Source organism: Pituophis catenifer, unplaced genomic scaffold, assembly GCF_029215685.1.
Source record: "Pituophis catenifer annectens isolate HBS135680 unplaced genomic scaffold, rPitCat1.0.hap2 SCAF_1, whole genome shotgun sequence".
In the NCBI taxonomy this organism is placed as follows: domain Eukaryota; kingdom Metazoa; phylum Chordata; class Lepidosauria; order Squamata; family Colubridae; genus Pituophis; species Pituophis catenifer.
The window spans coordinates 61575630-61592818 of NW_027256881.1; the positions used below are offsets into that span (position 1 = coordinate 61575630).

The window sequence follows — 17189 nt, forward strand, 5'->3', positions numbered from 1 at the left end:
TATGTACTGCTAGGCAACTTCCACCACACATGGCATTTCCACTTTTATCTCAAATATTTTGAAGGTGATCCTTCAGTTGAGAAATACTGAAAACAGGAAAGTTCTTTACAGCTGATCAATGGGAGAGCACAAAAGATGGCAATACATTGAGGCTTGCCAAGTTAAGCTACCTTCCTGGGGCTATACAGATTCCTTCACTCCATTGCTTACAAAATACCTTTTGTAATAGCATCACTGTGTTGACACAGTGGCTAAAAGTCTGTGGAAAATAGGAAGCAACTACCAAGATAGGTGAACCAAAAGTTCCAGCTGGGTGAAAATGGATCACTCAGAAGCCTTATAAGGTGATAATACTGTACTGAAAAGAAAATACCACAATGACCAAAAAACCGGACAACAGCCTGTTTTCAACGAAATTATTCATCTCAACGACTTTGTTCTGGTAGTAGATAGAATTGTGTTGGACTCATTTTACTTGCTGAGTATACATGCAATGTCCATGACCAAATTCATCTCATCAAGTATATGACTCATGACTTATAAACGATGTCCATATTTGTCCAGTTGCATATTCTAAAAGAGCTGGCACAAGACTATTTAAAAGGGATACTGATTTAAGTTGAAGAAAGCTATCATGGGTTTAAAACAGGAAAACATTTCCTTTCTGGGCAAAGCAGATCTGATCAATATGAGCCATTATTGGAAGAAAATCTGTTTACATCAAGCAAAAATGTACTGCTGAATCCTGACAGGTTGGAACAATTACTGACTTTAATTTTTCTTTTTGCGGTAGAAACGAAAAGAAACGCTGTTTTTAGAGTATAAATCACCTAAAAATATAAATTTTGATAGTTGAGGAAACATTCCAGATGCAGGACACAGAATGACTTTAAATTAGAAGAAAGTCAGGTTGGAATAGAAAGTTACAGGTGGGCTTTTCTTAATTAGATGTTTAAAATCTCTCCCAAACACTTTTAATTTTGGATTCCTGCACTGATAGTTAAACTCGGCGGCTTAGGTCTCCTATTCCACCTCAATTCTTTTTTTCTTTTTCTTTTTGCAGTTAATCTTAGATCTATATTCAAATGTTGCTTTTCCATCTATAAACGTGGCTAGTGTAAGAAGTTCAAAACGCACCCCCTAGTGGTAATAAAGGACCTAAACTGAAATAAAGCGTCGAGATAGTCCCGCTTACTTTCACAAAAGTCCTCAATCGCACGAGGGAGCCAAAAACGTGCTCCCGACTCGAAAGGTTAATCGAGCATTAAACCACCTCCGTTAGGTTACAGAAGCACCCGATGGCATGCTGGGGTTTGTAGTTTTCATCAAGAGAACGACTGTCGCCTGAAGTACTTTTGTCACTTATCCCTCTACGTCATTCTTTCCTTTTCAGGCCTAACGCTTTCCAACGTGGTCTCCTCGCAGATGCAAAAAAAAGAAAAGAAAAGAAAAGGAATTCTTTGTATGGCTGTCCTGTGCTATGCCTGCCAGAATATCCCTAGTGCGCGTCGAACCTGACTTTTTTTAACCCTCGGAGACAAAGGCAAGAATTTTCTCAAACTGACACGTTCTAATAAAGCGAGGGGGAAAAAAAGCCGGCAAGTTTAGAACACGCAGAGCGCGACCTATGTAAACCAGGCGTTTGCTTGGGCGACCTTTCAAAGGCAAGGTGAGAGGTCAGTCATGGGAGGGGAGGGGGCTTTCCTTGTCTCCGCCCTTTCCCCCCCTCCCCTCCTCTGACATGCCAACCCAGCAGCGTTCCGCGGCGTAGCAGCTGCGCAGGAGGTGGGTGAAGGCGGTGGGGGGGGGAGTTTGGGGGGGTTGCAACTGGGAGAGGGGGTGATGGAACCCCCTCTGCCTCCCCCCCTCCCGCCTTTGCAGGGAAGGGGGAAAGGGAAGATCTACTTCTGAACACAGCACTGGATAGATAGCGAGGTGGTGTGGAACCGGGGTGGCGGCTTAATTTGGGGTCACCGTAGATGGAAAAGAGAGCCGGAATTCGGTGGGTCTCTCGTTAAGACAAGGCGCCCAGAGTTCAGGTGGGGCAGGTTTGCCCCTTATTCGGTGTGGGGGAGGTGGGGAGGGGAGGAGACGATGGAGGAAAAGGCTCTTTCCCCTCTGAGTCGGTTAGATTCATTGAATCTTTTTTTTCTCTCCCTCCCCCAAAATCGTTTGCAGGCTCCAGAGTTTAGTTTTCGTTTTCCTTTTGTGTTCGTTCTGAAGCCCCAGAATGGAGTTGGAACTCATGGAGAATGACATTTTAGAGTCCCTTGAAGACCTCGGGTGAGTACGAGAAACATATATATATATGCGTGTGTATATATTCCAATTTTACGCGGGAGAAAACCCGAATAACCAAAGACCTACATACAAACACCCGCGAAAACCTCAGAAAACATATATATATATATATATATATATATATATATATATGTATATGTATATGTATATGTATATGTATATGTATATGTATATGTATATGTATATATATGTATATATTTGTATGTATGTATATATGTGTGTATGTGTGTGTATTATTTATTTATTTATTTATTACATGTATTTACATGCCGCCATTCTCCCGAAGGACTCAGGGCGGCGAACACAAGTTAAGAAACAAGTACAATAAAATCATAATTTAATCCAAATAATGAATTAGTAGTAAATAATAAAGCCCGGAATCAGTCTCAGCCTATTTGTTTGAAAAGCCAAGTCTTCAAGTCCCGACGGAAGGAGCGGAGATCAGGAGCCGTCCGGAGCTCATGTATATGTGTGTGTGTGTGTGTGTGTGTGTGTGTATGTATGTATGTATGTATGTAATTGGATTTTTTTTATTCTTTCATAAAAACATTTTTGGGCTTGGTTTTTTTAGCATGCTCTCCGTCTCCTTGGGGTGATCACAATGTCTTCTGAAGATATTCTCTTTTTCCTGGCACTTAATTCCCATTGGCTGTTTCCTCCTCTAATCAATTAATTGCTGACTCTTCTTTGAAGTGTCTCCTGTTATTCAGGGGGAGAAAATGGGATATTTGTCAGTGGATCTTTCAGTTGGCTTTTTAACAAGATTTGCACCATATACAGGAAGATCCACTCGCTTCACTCCAGTTAATGATCTTGGAATACCTGATGGTAACTGAAGTCAAGTTAGAATGGAACTAATCTAGGTGGAAGATAGCTAGGAACTCCTTCTAAGGAAGGGCAAAATAAGTATATTTATGATGGCGGCGGAGGATCTCAGAATATGCAGTTGCTGCTCAATATGCCCGAGAGAGTAGAGTATATATATATGTTTAATCTATCTAGTATTACAATATTATAATAAACCTTTGCAGAGAAAATCCAGAAACTTAAATAACTGTAGGATTGATTTCTTGTGATCACAGCATCTGTTTTAGTAATATTTATAGTAAATATTCCTGAAGGCTTTAATCTTATTGAAAATAGTAGGGTGGTAATCTGTGATACAAATGTAATACTTTTGACTCCTGTAGAGAATATGATGGTATATGCACTTTTCTGCAGAAGATGTACACTTTAGAACTTGTAAGTAAACAAATATCTACACAAGATTCAACAAAGTGCAGAGGATTGTTACCGTTATATGCAGGATAGAGAGGAGCATCTGTAGCATCAGAATGGTGGGCAGGACCAGGTGATTAAAGCTCTACCTCCTGTCATGTACATTCAGTGCATACAATTCAGGTTGAAAAGAGTGAGATTTCAATCAGTCACACTCACCAATTTAGAATTGTTGACTCTTGAAAATGCTTCTGAAATATTTTTTGTCTTAAATTCCAACCTTGAAATTTCTGATCTGTAAAGTTGCAGCCATCACAGAATCTCCATGAATGTGATCTGCATGCTTGGTGCCCAGCTTGCAATTACTACATTGCAGTGAGCCATGGTAAAGTGATCGCCGTTTGCAAATTTCATTGTCTGCTTCCCACAAGGAACTCAATGGGGAAATGGGCAAGGAAAGGTGCAAATTGCTCCCATAAGTCACTCCTGCCACTTTTTCTCCTGAGGAGACTCCCACTACAGAGTATGAGATTGTAGAGGTCTCGTGCTCTGTAGCACCCCCTCCTCTGCCCATGATCCTTAGCACACAACCTCAGCACCCCCACCCACTAGCCTGCAGCCTTCACTCAGCCACCCATGCTTCCCACTGCCTGCCCCACAGTTATCACCTTGCCCCTGCCTGCAACACTAGTCCCTGGCCCCCAGTCCCTCATGCTCCTTCCCTTTCTGTGACTCCTCTTCCTTCCTGCTTAATGATCTGTACATCCCTGAGGTTATGATGGCAAGTGTGACTGCTAGGATTGTCTAGCTAAGTTATGTGATGGCATACTTTATGACTGCATCCCTAGTGACCACAGTCCTGGTCCCAATTGCTGGCGCAATCCAAGGACTATCTGTATTGTAATTTCTGTTATTATATATACAATAAATTGAGTATCCTATACATTGCATAAAGGATTTGAGATATCATGTGTTTGTTTTGTTTATTAGTTACAAAGGTCCATTGTTAGAAGATGGAGCTCTGACCCTGGCAGCTTCTGGTGGAGCCACTTCCCCTGAATATACCAAACTCTGTGCTTGGTTGGTTTCAGAGTTGAGACTGTTTTGCAAACTAGAGGAAAATGTACAAGCAACTAACAGTAAGTAATCAGGATCCCAGCATCATTAATACTGTTATGTCAGTCTTACTAATCCTGACCTTTATTATGTATCTCCTTCAGTATTAATATAACAGTTTTTGTACCTTTGTGATAAAATAACTATTAAGCACTACAGCTAATAAGAATAGTTCCATTTATGTGCATATATTTATTAAGAATAACCAAAAAAGGTTAGTTTACTATTGAATCATTCCTTTTTTTCCCTTCTTGTTCACAATGTGTTCTAGTTTTTAATTTTATTAGAAAACTTTATTATTTGTGTTTTCAAGAAAAGTGATGCAATTTAAACTTCATTAATCAATGTTGGCTATTTGTTTGGATATTTAATGAGTGAGATGTTTTTATAACCTAAAAATATCTATGTCTTAAGGTCCAAGTGAAGCCGATGAGTTCCAGCTTGAAATTAGTGGGTTACTAGGTGAAATGAATTGTCCTTATACAACATTAACATCAGGAGACGTCACCAAGCGCCTTCTCAATCAAAAAAACTGCCTCCTGCTCCTCAGTAAGTGAAACGAAACTTCAGAAAACAGTAAAAAATTAAGAAAATAATTATATAGTTAGTATAGTATTCTGCAAATGGTGGTAACCATTAAGCCACTTTTGATCTTTAGAATCATAGGACGGGATTAATGGTAATTGGAGAGAGACTGAAAATGGATATGCTGAAGCACCAGCTTCAAGTCCTGTCGGTAATGCATCTATGGAATACCATAGTTACATAGTAGATTAAAATTTTTGCATTTTTGTTTAATTAGGAACAGGACAGTCCAGTTCTCCTTGCTGTTGTTAATTGAGCTTGATTCCTTTGGTCTGTAGACAAATCAATGTTTTGCTGTTTGTATTACATGGGAACCTAGATTTATACCTTGCTGGAAAAGAAATAATTTAACACTAAGATTGTGTACTATCCTGATTTGTTAGTTGCTCTTATTCATAGGATGGAATAACATTAACATTGTCCCAAGTAAACCAGAAGTCATGTAGCTACAGTATTGGCTGTTGAATCAAAATAAGCACATTTTCCCTTGCTTGTTAGGAATAAAATTTGCTGGCAAGATGATCTGCCTTGACAGTTAAAAGAAATTCACAGGTGATGTTATGAAACAGAAGGTTTTTCTGCAAGGCTGTTGCTCTTTATCATCATTTTGGTGGTTTAGATTATAAACTGTTCTTGAACGCAAGTTTGTATGGTTGGTTTATGAAAAATACATGAAAATAAATTTCCATTTTAGCTATGTGATCTACACTTTGTTTAATTTTCCTTAATATTATATGAATTATGCCATGTTCTGACTCAATAATTAATTCTTATCTGCTCTCTAATCAGGGTTGTTCCTGGCTATGGGTTTATCTTTAGGTCATCCTATTTAAGGCTGTTCTTTTATTTAATCATTTCTCACAATGTAGTGTGTAAAATTATATTTTTTTGGCTTAAAATAAGTGATCGTTTTAAAAATGATCTCTGCTGTACTGAATGATAACTTTTCATCTTTCAGCATACCTCATCTCAGAATTAGAAGCTGCTAAAATGCTGTATGTGAATGCTCCCCCGAAAAAAGCTCAGGAAGGTACTGGTAGTGAAGTATTTCAGGAATTAAAAGGCATATGCATTGCTTTAGGCATGTCAAAGCCCCCAGCCAACATAACAATGCTCCAGTTCTTCAGTGGAATAGAAAAAAAGGTAAGAACTAAAGGTTTGAACATACAATAACTTCCTAGTGCATAGGTAGTGATTACTGTGGCATATTATTCTGGAATGATAATTAAAATAGGCACAAAGTAAGCATTCTTGGGAATGGGAATAGCTATAACAATTGTAGCAATATTACCAAAAAGATCATCTTTCTATAATTATTTTAGGTGGCTCATTTTAACTGGCAGAGATATCAAAAAGACCCTTTAAAGATTATCCCACTGTATGCCCAATTTGGCTTGTAGAACATGGTGTTCAGTTGCTATGAATTTTTGGTAAGCTAATGCAGGAGTCGCCCACATTTTCCCCCAGAATTGCTTGAAATCATAAATGTTTTTCTGAGGATTATAAAATATATCATTGATGTAAAAAAACAACACATGAGCCCTCCTTAGTCCCTCTACAACTTTCAAAATCCATAGGAGAGGCTTACATTTATAATCAGTAGTGGGTTACAATTTTGGTCGCTACCGGTTTGCTCGTGCATGCGCTCATGTGATGCTTCTGTGCATGTGTAGAGATATCCGGGTGGAGCCTGCCGCCACCGCCACTACCGGTTCACCCGATCCGGGGTGAAACGGTAGCAACCCACCACTGTTTATAATGCCAACCAAAATGGTACAAACATTGAGTTCTTCAGAATCATCCAGTTTGGTATTGATCCATGTGAGAAAGTGTAGTAGCGGTCTTCATAATTTTATAATAGAAAATGAAAAGAGGTAGTAAACAATTATGTTAGGCTCTGTTAGATGCTCAGCAGATTTAATGTTGTACTTAAGTTTGCTGGAATAAAGAAGCTATTACCCATTTTTGAATACTATAACTTTTTCCTTAAATATGAAGTTTTGCTATGCTGAATGATGTGTTAACAATGGTACTGACATGCTATGGATTCTTTATCTTCTTACTTTATTTTGATTTCATACACTTTAATTTATTTTTTAAAACATTGCAACAGATACCTATTCTTTTATCAAGATAATTCCTGTATTGTACCATGCAATTGTTATAAAAAAAATATAATGTCACATAGAATTCTTTAAAATATAGTAGCAGTTCCATTTGTAAGCGGGGAGGAGGATAATTCCTTCTCTGTTCCTGCAGCCCACTCTTCTTCTCAAAATAATGGAAGATTGGGTGATCATCTGGAATAATTGTTGGGAGAGCAATGGGGTTGAAAAGATAAGATGTCCTTGAACAGACCTTGTCCTGTATTATGTTTATTATACATAGATCTGAAACACAAATTTGAATATCTGCATATTTATGCTTTTTGTCTATATAATCCACTAATACAATTTATTTTGTTACAGTTAAAAGAAACATTAGCAAAGGTCCCTTCAAATCATGTAGGAAAACCTTTATTGTCGAAACCATTGGGTCCAGTCCATTGGGTAAGGATTTGCTTATAAATCTCACTACTGGTATTAGTTCTATTCATTGGCACTGGTGCTGTACTTAATCCGTATTAAAACAACAAAGCATGTGATATAAATTTTTTGAAATTGACGTTATAGTCAGAATTCCTTGGACATTGGGCTGAGGGAGGACTTGGGGATATAACAGCTGGTAAGGATCATATATGTTATGGAATTGTGTGCTTTTCCAAATATAACCATTGGAATATTATTTAACTTCTCTATTGTTTAAATTCTGGTTAACTGCCCAAAATCATGTACACGTGGATGGTTATTATTTCCTATAATAATACATTGAATCAAACAACAGATTGAATTCAGTTTATGACACTGTAGTTTCTAGATATTTTTTATAAGGTGCATTATTAAATGCATTTATAAGGTGCATTTACATTTTTTCTGTCTAGGAGACACATTACAAAATAAGCTAAATGTTGGAAAAAACAGCTTAGAAAAATAATACTGATTGTTGTTAGATTTAAAACATAGTTCAGAACAGGGGTATCTAAACTTGGCAACTTTCACATTTATGCACTACAAGTCCCAGAATTCCCCAGCCAGTTCACAACTTTTAATTGCCAAGGTTAGACACCCCTGGTTTAGAACCTCTAGAGCAGTCCGACCCATGATAGGACACAGAGTTGGCTCTCGGGCCGTTCCAAAGACGGCAAAGGACCAGCCCCTGCTGCCCCGGGCCTCACCACCCTCATCCAGTTGGCCATGACAATCAGGCCACACCCACCTCAGACCCCCAAGGGCAACAAAATCCAGACACAGCCTGCAACAGGATTAAATTTGTCACCTCTGCTCTAGAGGTTCTCTGGAGTTTGTGCCCTACTGAATCTTATTCTGTTCTTTGTCTATCAAAGAAAACATGAATTGTAACACACACACACACACACACACACAGAGAGAGAGAGAGAGAGAGAGAGAGAGAGAGAGAGAGAGAGAGAGAATCTGTTATTACCAGGATGAGGGCGATTGATACTTTTGCCTGAGTGATCCAATAAATTTCTTTGAGATGATATTTGAATCCTGTAATACAAGGTTTTGAGAAATTCCAGCATATGTGTGAATTTTCATTTCAGGAAAAAATTGAAGCTATTAATCAAGCCATAGCCAATGAATATGAAGTTCGGAGAAAATTATTAGTGAAACGTCTGGATGTAACTGTACAGTCATTCGGATGGTCAGATCGAGCAAAGGTATAGTTTTCTTTCTGTAGTCAAATTGTTTTTTTGAAAGTGTATTTGTCTGTAGTTAGACAACAACTATATTTTGTAATTAATCCCTTTCAGACAGGATTTAGGCCTGGTTATGGGGCAGAAACGGCATTGCTCTCGCTTGTCGATGATCTCTGTCAAGAGTGAGATAGAGGTAGTGCAACCATGCTCGTTCTCCTTGACTGTCCAGGTCTGCATGCAACCTGTAGGCTGGAGACACCTAGTCTAAGGCTTTGAGGGGCCATTTATGAAGTGCTTTTGTGCATATGGCCTGAATTTGAATCTAGGGCACATCAATAATGCTGAATACATGGATCTTCCACAAGAATAAGGAATTTAGCAGAAAGTATTTTACAATGAATGGGATAAAAGCTGAAGTAATCTGATCGTAAGCTTTTAACATTATCATGTTATTTATATACATTAATTACATATTTTATATGTGGCCCAAAACAATTCCTCTTCACTCAGTGCAGCCCAGGCAAACTAAGGTTGGCCACCAATGGCCACCAGGGGTGTCAAACTCAATTTCATTGAGGACCGCATCAGGGTTTTGTTTGATTACTGCGGAGTGGACGTGTCCAGGGTGGGCATGGCCAGCTCACCATCACTCGTGTCGGGGATGCCTGTGGTGGCCTGAGCACTCCTGAGCTCCGTTTTTGGCTGCAATGGCCTGCAACCCTCTGCCAGCAAAAACAGCACCATTTTCGCTGGCAGAGGCAATGTGGGCCAGTCCGTCGCTGCTTCCAGGGTGGCCCCGCAGGCCAGATCTAAGCACGCTGCAGACCGGATCGGGCCCCCAGGCCTTGAGTTTAACACCCCTGTCTTAGACCATCAGAGGGCACAATGCTTTACAGTAAAAGTACTAATTGTTACAAACTTCTTTCCAATCCTGATCTTTTCCTGCTCACATTCACTACTGATAATAAATTTAGAGAATAAAGTCCATGTCATTTGTCATGTTTTTTAAACGTTTTTCATGGGCATAGATCTGGAACAGAAAGATCAAGCAGCTATGGTTAAGTAGGATATAAAGTATGGAAAGTTGGAGGAGAAAGGACAAGAAAAAATATGTCTTCAGAATCTTATTTGCTGCAGGATAGATTTTTTTTGCTAGATAGATTTTTCATAACTTTCAGTGACTGTACCTCTGCTAAAACCAGGATGTAGGAACTACTGGTTGTCATGGAAATAAGATTTTAAACTAAAATGGCTATCAAGGCTATTGACAAAAGGTGTGTGTGTGGGGGGGAAAATTATATTCCAAATTTAAAAGATACTTGTATATACAGTGTCCCAACCAGGAGATAGGGTAAGTCTTACTTTATCCTTCTCTGATTGAATGTATTAAATGAACTTGGTTTGATAAGAGTTTTAGTTCAACATATCTAAAAGTACCTTACACATTGTTATTTAGGCTGTTCACATAATATATAAAAAAGCATTTCACCAACCTAAGTATGGTTGGTGAAACAAAGAAGGAACAGGGAAGGTTTCAGCATCAGATAACCCAATGTGGCCAGAAGGTTTATTGTTTCATTATATACAGTACTACCCTGTTTTCCCCAAAATAAGACATCCCCTGATAATAAGCCCAATCGGGCTTTTGAGGGCATGGCGATAAGGCCAAGGCTTATTTCAGGGTTCAAAAAAATTTAAGACGGTCTTATTTTCAGGGAAACATGGTACTTCATGAGTAAATACAGCCATTGTTATAAAAACTTTTCGCATGTTGTTTCAACATATGCCTACATGCCTAATAATTGTTTAACTGAATATTTCATACAATTGACTCTCTTCACTTCCCCCCACCCCTCTCTCTCTCTCTGTGTAATAGAGCCAAGCAGAGAAATTGGCTAAAGTCTATCAGCCAAAGCGTGCCATCTTATCTGCTAAATGTGCTATATCTGTTGCACACCTCTTGGCAGCTCGGCAGGATTTATCAAAGATAATGAGGACTAGCAGTGGCTCTATCAGAGAAAAGACTGCATGTGCCATTAATAAGGTACCTGTGTTGTTCAGATGATTTTTTTAAAAAAAATTGTACATATCTGTGTTTGTTAAGGAATTGCATTGGGGAAAAATTGTACTCATCCAAAATTTCATTGTTTTCTGTGCATATATGAACATTGAGCTTCCATAATTTTCCTAGTTTCTTTTGCCAAAATCCTCCCTCCCTCCCTCCTCTAGGATTTATGACGTTATCACATCAGAGCTGACTTCTCTGAGCTGGAAATGATCAGTCCTTAATGGCAATTGGTTTATGTTTTTATACTTGCTTGTAAAAGCAAGGTTTGAGTTTGTAAGCAAAACGGTAACATAGTCATACTTGTACTGATGTACTAGCTAGCAAGCTAGTTCATAAAAAAATAATGTAATGCTTGATTACAGATGTACTCAGGGATGTAAAAATGCTTGCAGTAAATAATCTGTAACAGATACTGTAGATTACATCTGACATTAGAAAGGAGTGAATGCCAGGTTCGTTCCACTGAAGGACTTATTTGATACCTTTGGAATCTGTATACATAGCCCAGTCTATTTTTGTACTATATCGATCAGTTTAAGGCTATTTTTTCTTCAGAGATTAAAAACATACGTAATACTATTTAGAGTTTTAGACTTAGAGCTTTGCATAACAAAATAACACTGGTTGAATTGAGCTGTATTGTAAATTCATGATTGTGATTATGATATTCTTTAAATCCTAAATTTCCCCAAAATTAATTACTGTTCTGTGCAAGAACAAACCACACAGTGGTTTGACAATTTGGTTGAATTGTTTGAAGAGAGTCACAATCTGGTCAAACTAAAATTGGAATGTTTTGGTTTTCAGCCAAGACAAAATCTGGAAGGATATTACAGGGTGCTTATAGAATGAGTAGGCAAGACTGTGGGATCTTTCCTCTCCTCTTCTGCATGCCTGTATCCTACCATACCTGATGATATTCCCAGGATATCCTTCCCTTTGTCTCCCCTTTACCTTACTGCCCTTTAATTGAAGCATAATATACTCAACTGGCTAGTCTGTGCTTGGAACAGTTTGGCTATAGAATATTTTCCACATGCTTATAATCTTTCTCTTTGGAAGCTCCTTTTCCCTTACTAAATCATCAGTTTGTATTTTTCATTGCAATGTTTTATGTTTTTTCCCCCTTATGTGGATTCAAATTTACATAGATTTTTTTTTAAAAAAGAAAATGATATATTGGCATACTTTTGCATTTACTTTTCCGCCATATTGGTTTTGTTTCCTTTTAGGTGCTTATGGGCCGAGTGCCTGACCGAGGTGGGAGACCCAATGAAATCGAGCCACCTCCACCTGAAATGCCACCATGGCAGAAAAGGCAAGAAGGTCCTCAACAGCAAAGTGGTGGGGGCAGAGGTGGAAGAGGTGGCTATGAGTCATCATATGGAGGACGTGGAGGCTATGACCAAGGGAGTCATGACCGAGGAGGCCGAGGAGGATATGACCAAGGAAGTTATGAAAGAGGAAGTCGAGGAGGGTATGACTCATCATATGGAAACCGAGGAAGTCATGAACACGGGGGTCATGAACGAGGCCGTGGACGTGGTGGCTATGACCATGGTGGAAGAGGGGGAGGAAGAGGAGGCAAACCTCAAGGTGGCTGGACCGATGGTGGAGGAAGTGGCTATCAAGATCTCTATAGGGATAATAATTACAGAGATTCCAGCTTTCAAACTGGTGGCTACCATGGTGGCGGCAGTGGAGGTGGCTACCAAGGAGGAGGATATGGTGGTTACCAATCATATTCAGGAAGTGGATATCAAGGTGGAAGTGGCACCTATCAACAAGACAACAGATACCAAGATGGGCACACCGGTGATCGAGGTGGAGGTCGTGGAGGAGGGCGAGGTGGCCGCGGAGGCCGTGGCAACCGAGGGCAAGGAGGTGGCTGGGGAGGAAGAGGTGCACAGAACATTAATCAGGGGGGTCAGTTTGAGCAGCATTTCCAGCAAGGGGGATATCAGTACAATCAATCTGGATTTGGACAAGGAAGACACTTCACAAGTTGAGGCTATAAAAGTTTCTCAATTGGCAGAGCTCATGTAATAGTAGTCTGCTTATTTTTTCTTTTTGACTTAATATCAGTCGACATGTCAGGCTGACCTTTCAAACTATTTGTGCATACCATGAAAATATGGATACACTGCCCAAGTCTAAATGCAGTTTTCTTCTCCAGGGCTCAGAACTTTAATACAGCAGCCGAGGTTCTATATCTTAGTAAACTGGAGATTCAGAATGCATGGGGTGTTCATGCAAGTAATATGAGAACCAGGATGCCTATCTTTTTACATGGACTTGTTTTTCCCATGTAAATCCTTCTCTTATTTATATACCATATTGGATTGCTGACTTCAGGTTTATACTGTAACGCTGCACATCTGTGTAGTTAGCTGTGCATAAGTCCAGTTAAGTCAGATGGATTTAAGCATTTTAACTGCAAAGAATTGCAGCCTTCTTTGCTAGGTCCTGGATTTATTATATGAGCTCTACTGCTGGTAACTTGTTCAAGTAGCCTTATTGCTCTGACACATGTCAAATCAAATGTCCTGACACTCATGCCATGCAAAATCATAGTTAGTCAAGCTAAGTTGTAAAGAGAGACTAGAAATAGCCCCATGCTTCCCCATACGTCCACCTTGCTCTCATCGATTACAAACCAGTTGGTCCCCTGATCAGCCTAACTTTTACTTGAAACTAGCTAGCAGTAATGGCAGCCTGGAACCATTTTTTATGCACTAATTAAAACCACTCGACCTGAAACGCAGAATGGTTTCGTTTTGTCATCTAACTCGAGTTGAAATGCCCTTCTGCTCAGTTTGTTACATTTTTCTTCACTAAAAGTTGCATTAGTGCGCCTTGCCTTTATTTTTTTGGTTTATTTGCAAATAGAAATATTGTCAAGCTGTGAAAGAAAATGGCTGAAGGTGTGCTCTTGTAAAAGGTGAGCAATAAAAAAAAATATCTGTTCTCCCTTTGGTTTATTGGTCCTTAACATTACAGAAATAAATTGCTTTGTTTCTTTAGCGTGAGGTGGAAGAAGCATCTTAAGACTAAAAAAGAATTGGATTGGTGGAGAGAGTTCTGCAGTAAACAGAACTGGAGATGGGAAGAAAATGTGGAAGAAGATGAGAAGTGTTCTCATCCAGCAGTAACTGATTGTGCTCTATTATTGATACTAAATTACTTCTGGCAGAGCAATTTTAGAAAGCTGTGGGAATGGAAATGGCAGAAGAAACACACTTAACCCATTCTTAAGTATATTGGTTCATTTTACAGGGGCACCAACTAATTTTTCATCCAGGTTTGTATTGCATTCTTTGATTCATCAAGCCCAATTGTTCCACTTCACAGTTACCAAATAGGCTGATTTTGAAGTCAATGTGCTAAAACTGTACTGAGAATTCTGGTCACTAGATTCTGAAAATAAGATATTTATAGCTCAGTAAAATAGTTCCTAAAAGCTCTGGTATTTGCAGCATAAAATAGTTCACAGTTTTAAAAATCTCCACTAGGTGCTGCTCCTGATTCACAACTAAAAAAATATCTAATTCTTTAATCACTGGATTAGAGGACGGTGTTCCATATCACAGGTAGAAAGTCCTGCATATATGTCTTTAAATTTTTGTGGCAACATTTTTTTTTTTTTTTAAAAAAGGCTTCTGTGCATGGTGCCAATAGTGCAAATAACATTTCAAGTATTTCAGTATCTTGGAAATCTTTGCTGAATTTCCTGAAAATTACTACCACTTAAGATGGGTGAGGACACTGTTTCTACAGATGTATAAACATATTAGGTGAATCAAAAATATAAGAAATTATAACAGTGAATTAACAGCTTGTACATTGTATTGTGCATGTTGACTAATATATCAACATATAATAAGAATTACAGGACAGCTAGCACAGGCGGGCAATGCCTGTGTAAGATATTTCAGTCTATATAGGAACTATGATGGCATGAAATCTTCAGTCTATATGAAACTATGATGGCATGAAAAAAATCTGCTATGTGAAAGTAACAAAAGTTATGCAAAAATTATGGAGCTCAATTGATCTTTAAGCAGTTTTTCAATTCTTTGTTTTGTATGTTCAGGTAGTCCTCGACTTACAACAATTGAACCCAAAGTTTCTATTGTTAAGTGAGACATTTGTTAAGTGAGTTTTGGCTCCTTTTACAACATTTCTTGCCTTTGTTGTTAAGTGAATCACTGCAGTTAAATTAGTAACATGGTTGTTAAGTGAACCTGGTTTACCCATTGAATTTGCTTGTCAGAAGGTCACAAAATGGGATCATATGACCCCCCCCGGGACACTGCAACTATCATAAACACGAGTCACTTGCAAAGCCTCTGAATTTTGATCACATGACCATGGGGATGCTGCAAAGGTTGCAAGTGTGGAAACCGGTCATAAGTCACTTTTATCAGTGCCGTTGTAACTTTGAACGGTCACTAAATGAACTTGTAATTCGAGGACTACCTGTACTAAAATAAGCAGGCTCAAAAAAAAGGCCCTGTGTTGAGCTTTTCTGTCATTGACTGCACTTTCTTGATAACATCATGGAAAGGCTCTATTGAGGGCTTTCTTTGACTTCCTGGTCTAGCCAACAGAACGCCCAATATTTTAGATCCAATATAATTTGTTAACATATGTTAAAATAAGATAACAGTAATTGAGGAACTCCTTGGCACAAGGGCTACAAAATTTAGCAATTGTACATTTTTTTTTGTACCGGAGGGAATTTCCAAAGATATGGAAAGTGAATGTTAATTGGTACCTGACTGGTAGGAGAGAGAGAGAGATACACATATAAAAAGACTTCTCCTTAAGCAGAACTGATCATTTTATATGCTTCTATTCCTACCCACACCCCACCCCACCCCACCCCACCCCACCCCACCCCACCCTGGTGTGAATTATGTAGTAATACATACAGGCCCTTATCTGGATCCAAAATAAGTCACTGATTTGTAGGAAAAGGTACTTATTCTGCCTGCAATAAATGGGTTTTTCCCCCTAAGGATGGTATAATTTCCAAGAAAAAAAATCATGTATATGCCTATCTAAACGATGTATCTGTCAGCCAAGAGATGGTTAAAAAATGAAGTTGAAAACTAGTTGTCTAAGCACAAAAGTTAGTCTCCTTTCCCCCCCTCAGAAATAGCTAAAATAATCAGAAGATACAAAACATCTAATTTTAAAATCTCAATAGAGTAAGCACCAGAATACTATACTGTAGTTGCTTGCAAATAATGCAAAAATGTTGAATTTTTAAAAATGGATAAATCTTATGGATGATTTTAAGGCCAGCACCTTGGTTTACAAATTAAAGCCTTTTTTCTGGCAATTTGGTTGAAGAAGTGCCAGATATTAGAGAAATAGGGTTCCTTTATATCTTGCAACATAGAATAAGTTATGAACTGAAATCACTCTAGTTATTTGGATTTAAATAGGCAGATTTCCATATTGTCAAGGCAACAATTTTATGATTTCAGAAGACAAATAAATACCTTTGTGGCCATATCACAGAATAATACTATTGTGGGAAGATTCTGTGCGACTTAGAAGTTAGCCTACAGCAGTGGTTCTCAACCTTCCTAATGCCGTGACCCTTTAATACAGTTCCTCATGTTGTGGTGACCCCCAACCAAGGGTGGGTTCTAAATTTTTTTACTACTGGTTCTGTGGGCGTGGCTTATTTTGTGGGTGTGGCTTGGAGGTCATGTAACCGGGTGGGTGTGGCTAGCTGGTCATGTGACTGGGTGGCCATGGCTATATGTATAGGGACTACTCAGAGGACTGAAAAAAGTCATTTCCGACAGGTCCTCATACTTTTGACTGGTCCTCACACTTATGACCATCCTCACATTTATGCCTGTGCAGCATTCTTAACAACCATGTCACTCATTTCACAACTGCTTCTCTTCAACATGGTATAAGATAGGGCAAAAAACGTAAAATGTGAGGACAGTCGTAAATTCGAGGACTGGTCAAAAGCGCGAGGACCAGTCAAAAATAACTTTTTCAGCTCTCTGAGTAGTTCCTGTGCCCAAAAGGACTACCCAGAGGGCTGAAAAATGTGATTTCTGACAGGTCCTCGCACTTTTGACCAGTCTTCGCAGTTATGACTGGTCATCATTTATG

At 38.9% G+C, this 17189-nt stretch overlaps 1 protein-coding gene across 3 annotated transcripts; it reads left to right on the plus strand.

Moving 5' to 3' along the window:
• Positions 1–1724: 1724 nt before the first annotated feature.
• FAM98A (family with sequence similarity 98 member A) lies at positions 1725–14013 on the plus strand. 3 transcript variants are annotated; one of them, XM_070932499.1, is made up of 9 exons: positions 1725–1785; positions 2179–2283; positions 4510–4658; positions 5050–5184; positions 6179–6363; positions 7689–7769; positions 8882–8998; positions 10854–11021; positions 12278–14013. In XM_070932499.1, exons 2-9 carry the CDS (start codon positions 2231–2233, stop codon positions 13052–13054), a joined length of 1665 nt encoding a protein of 554 aa, XP_070788600.1. In that variant the 5' UTR covers positions 1725–1785; positions 2179–2230; the 3' UTR covers positions 13055–14013. The 3 variants fall into 3 exon arrangements, with proteins under 3 accessions (XP_070788600.1, XP_070788602.1, XP_070788601.1); XM_070932501.1 differs by lacking the exon at positions 1725–1785 and adding an exon at positions 1810–2039; XM_070932500.1 differs by lacking the exon at positions 1725–1785 and adding an exon at positions 1810–2002.
• The last annotated feature ends 3176 nt before the right edge of the window (positions 14014–17189 follow it).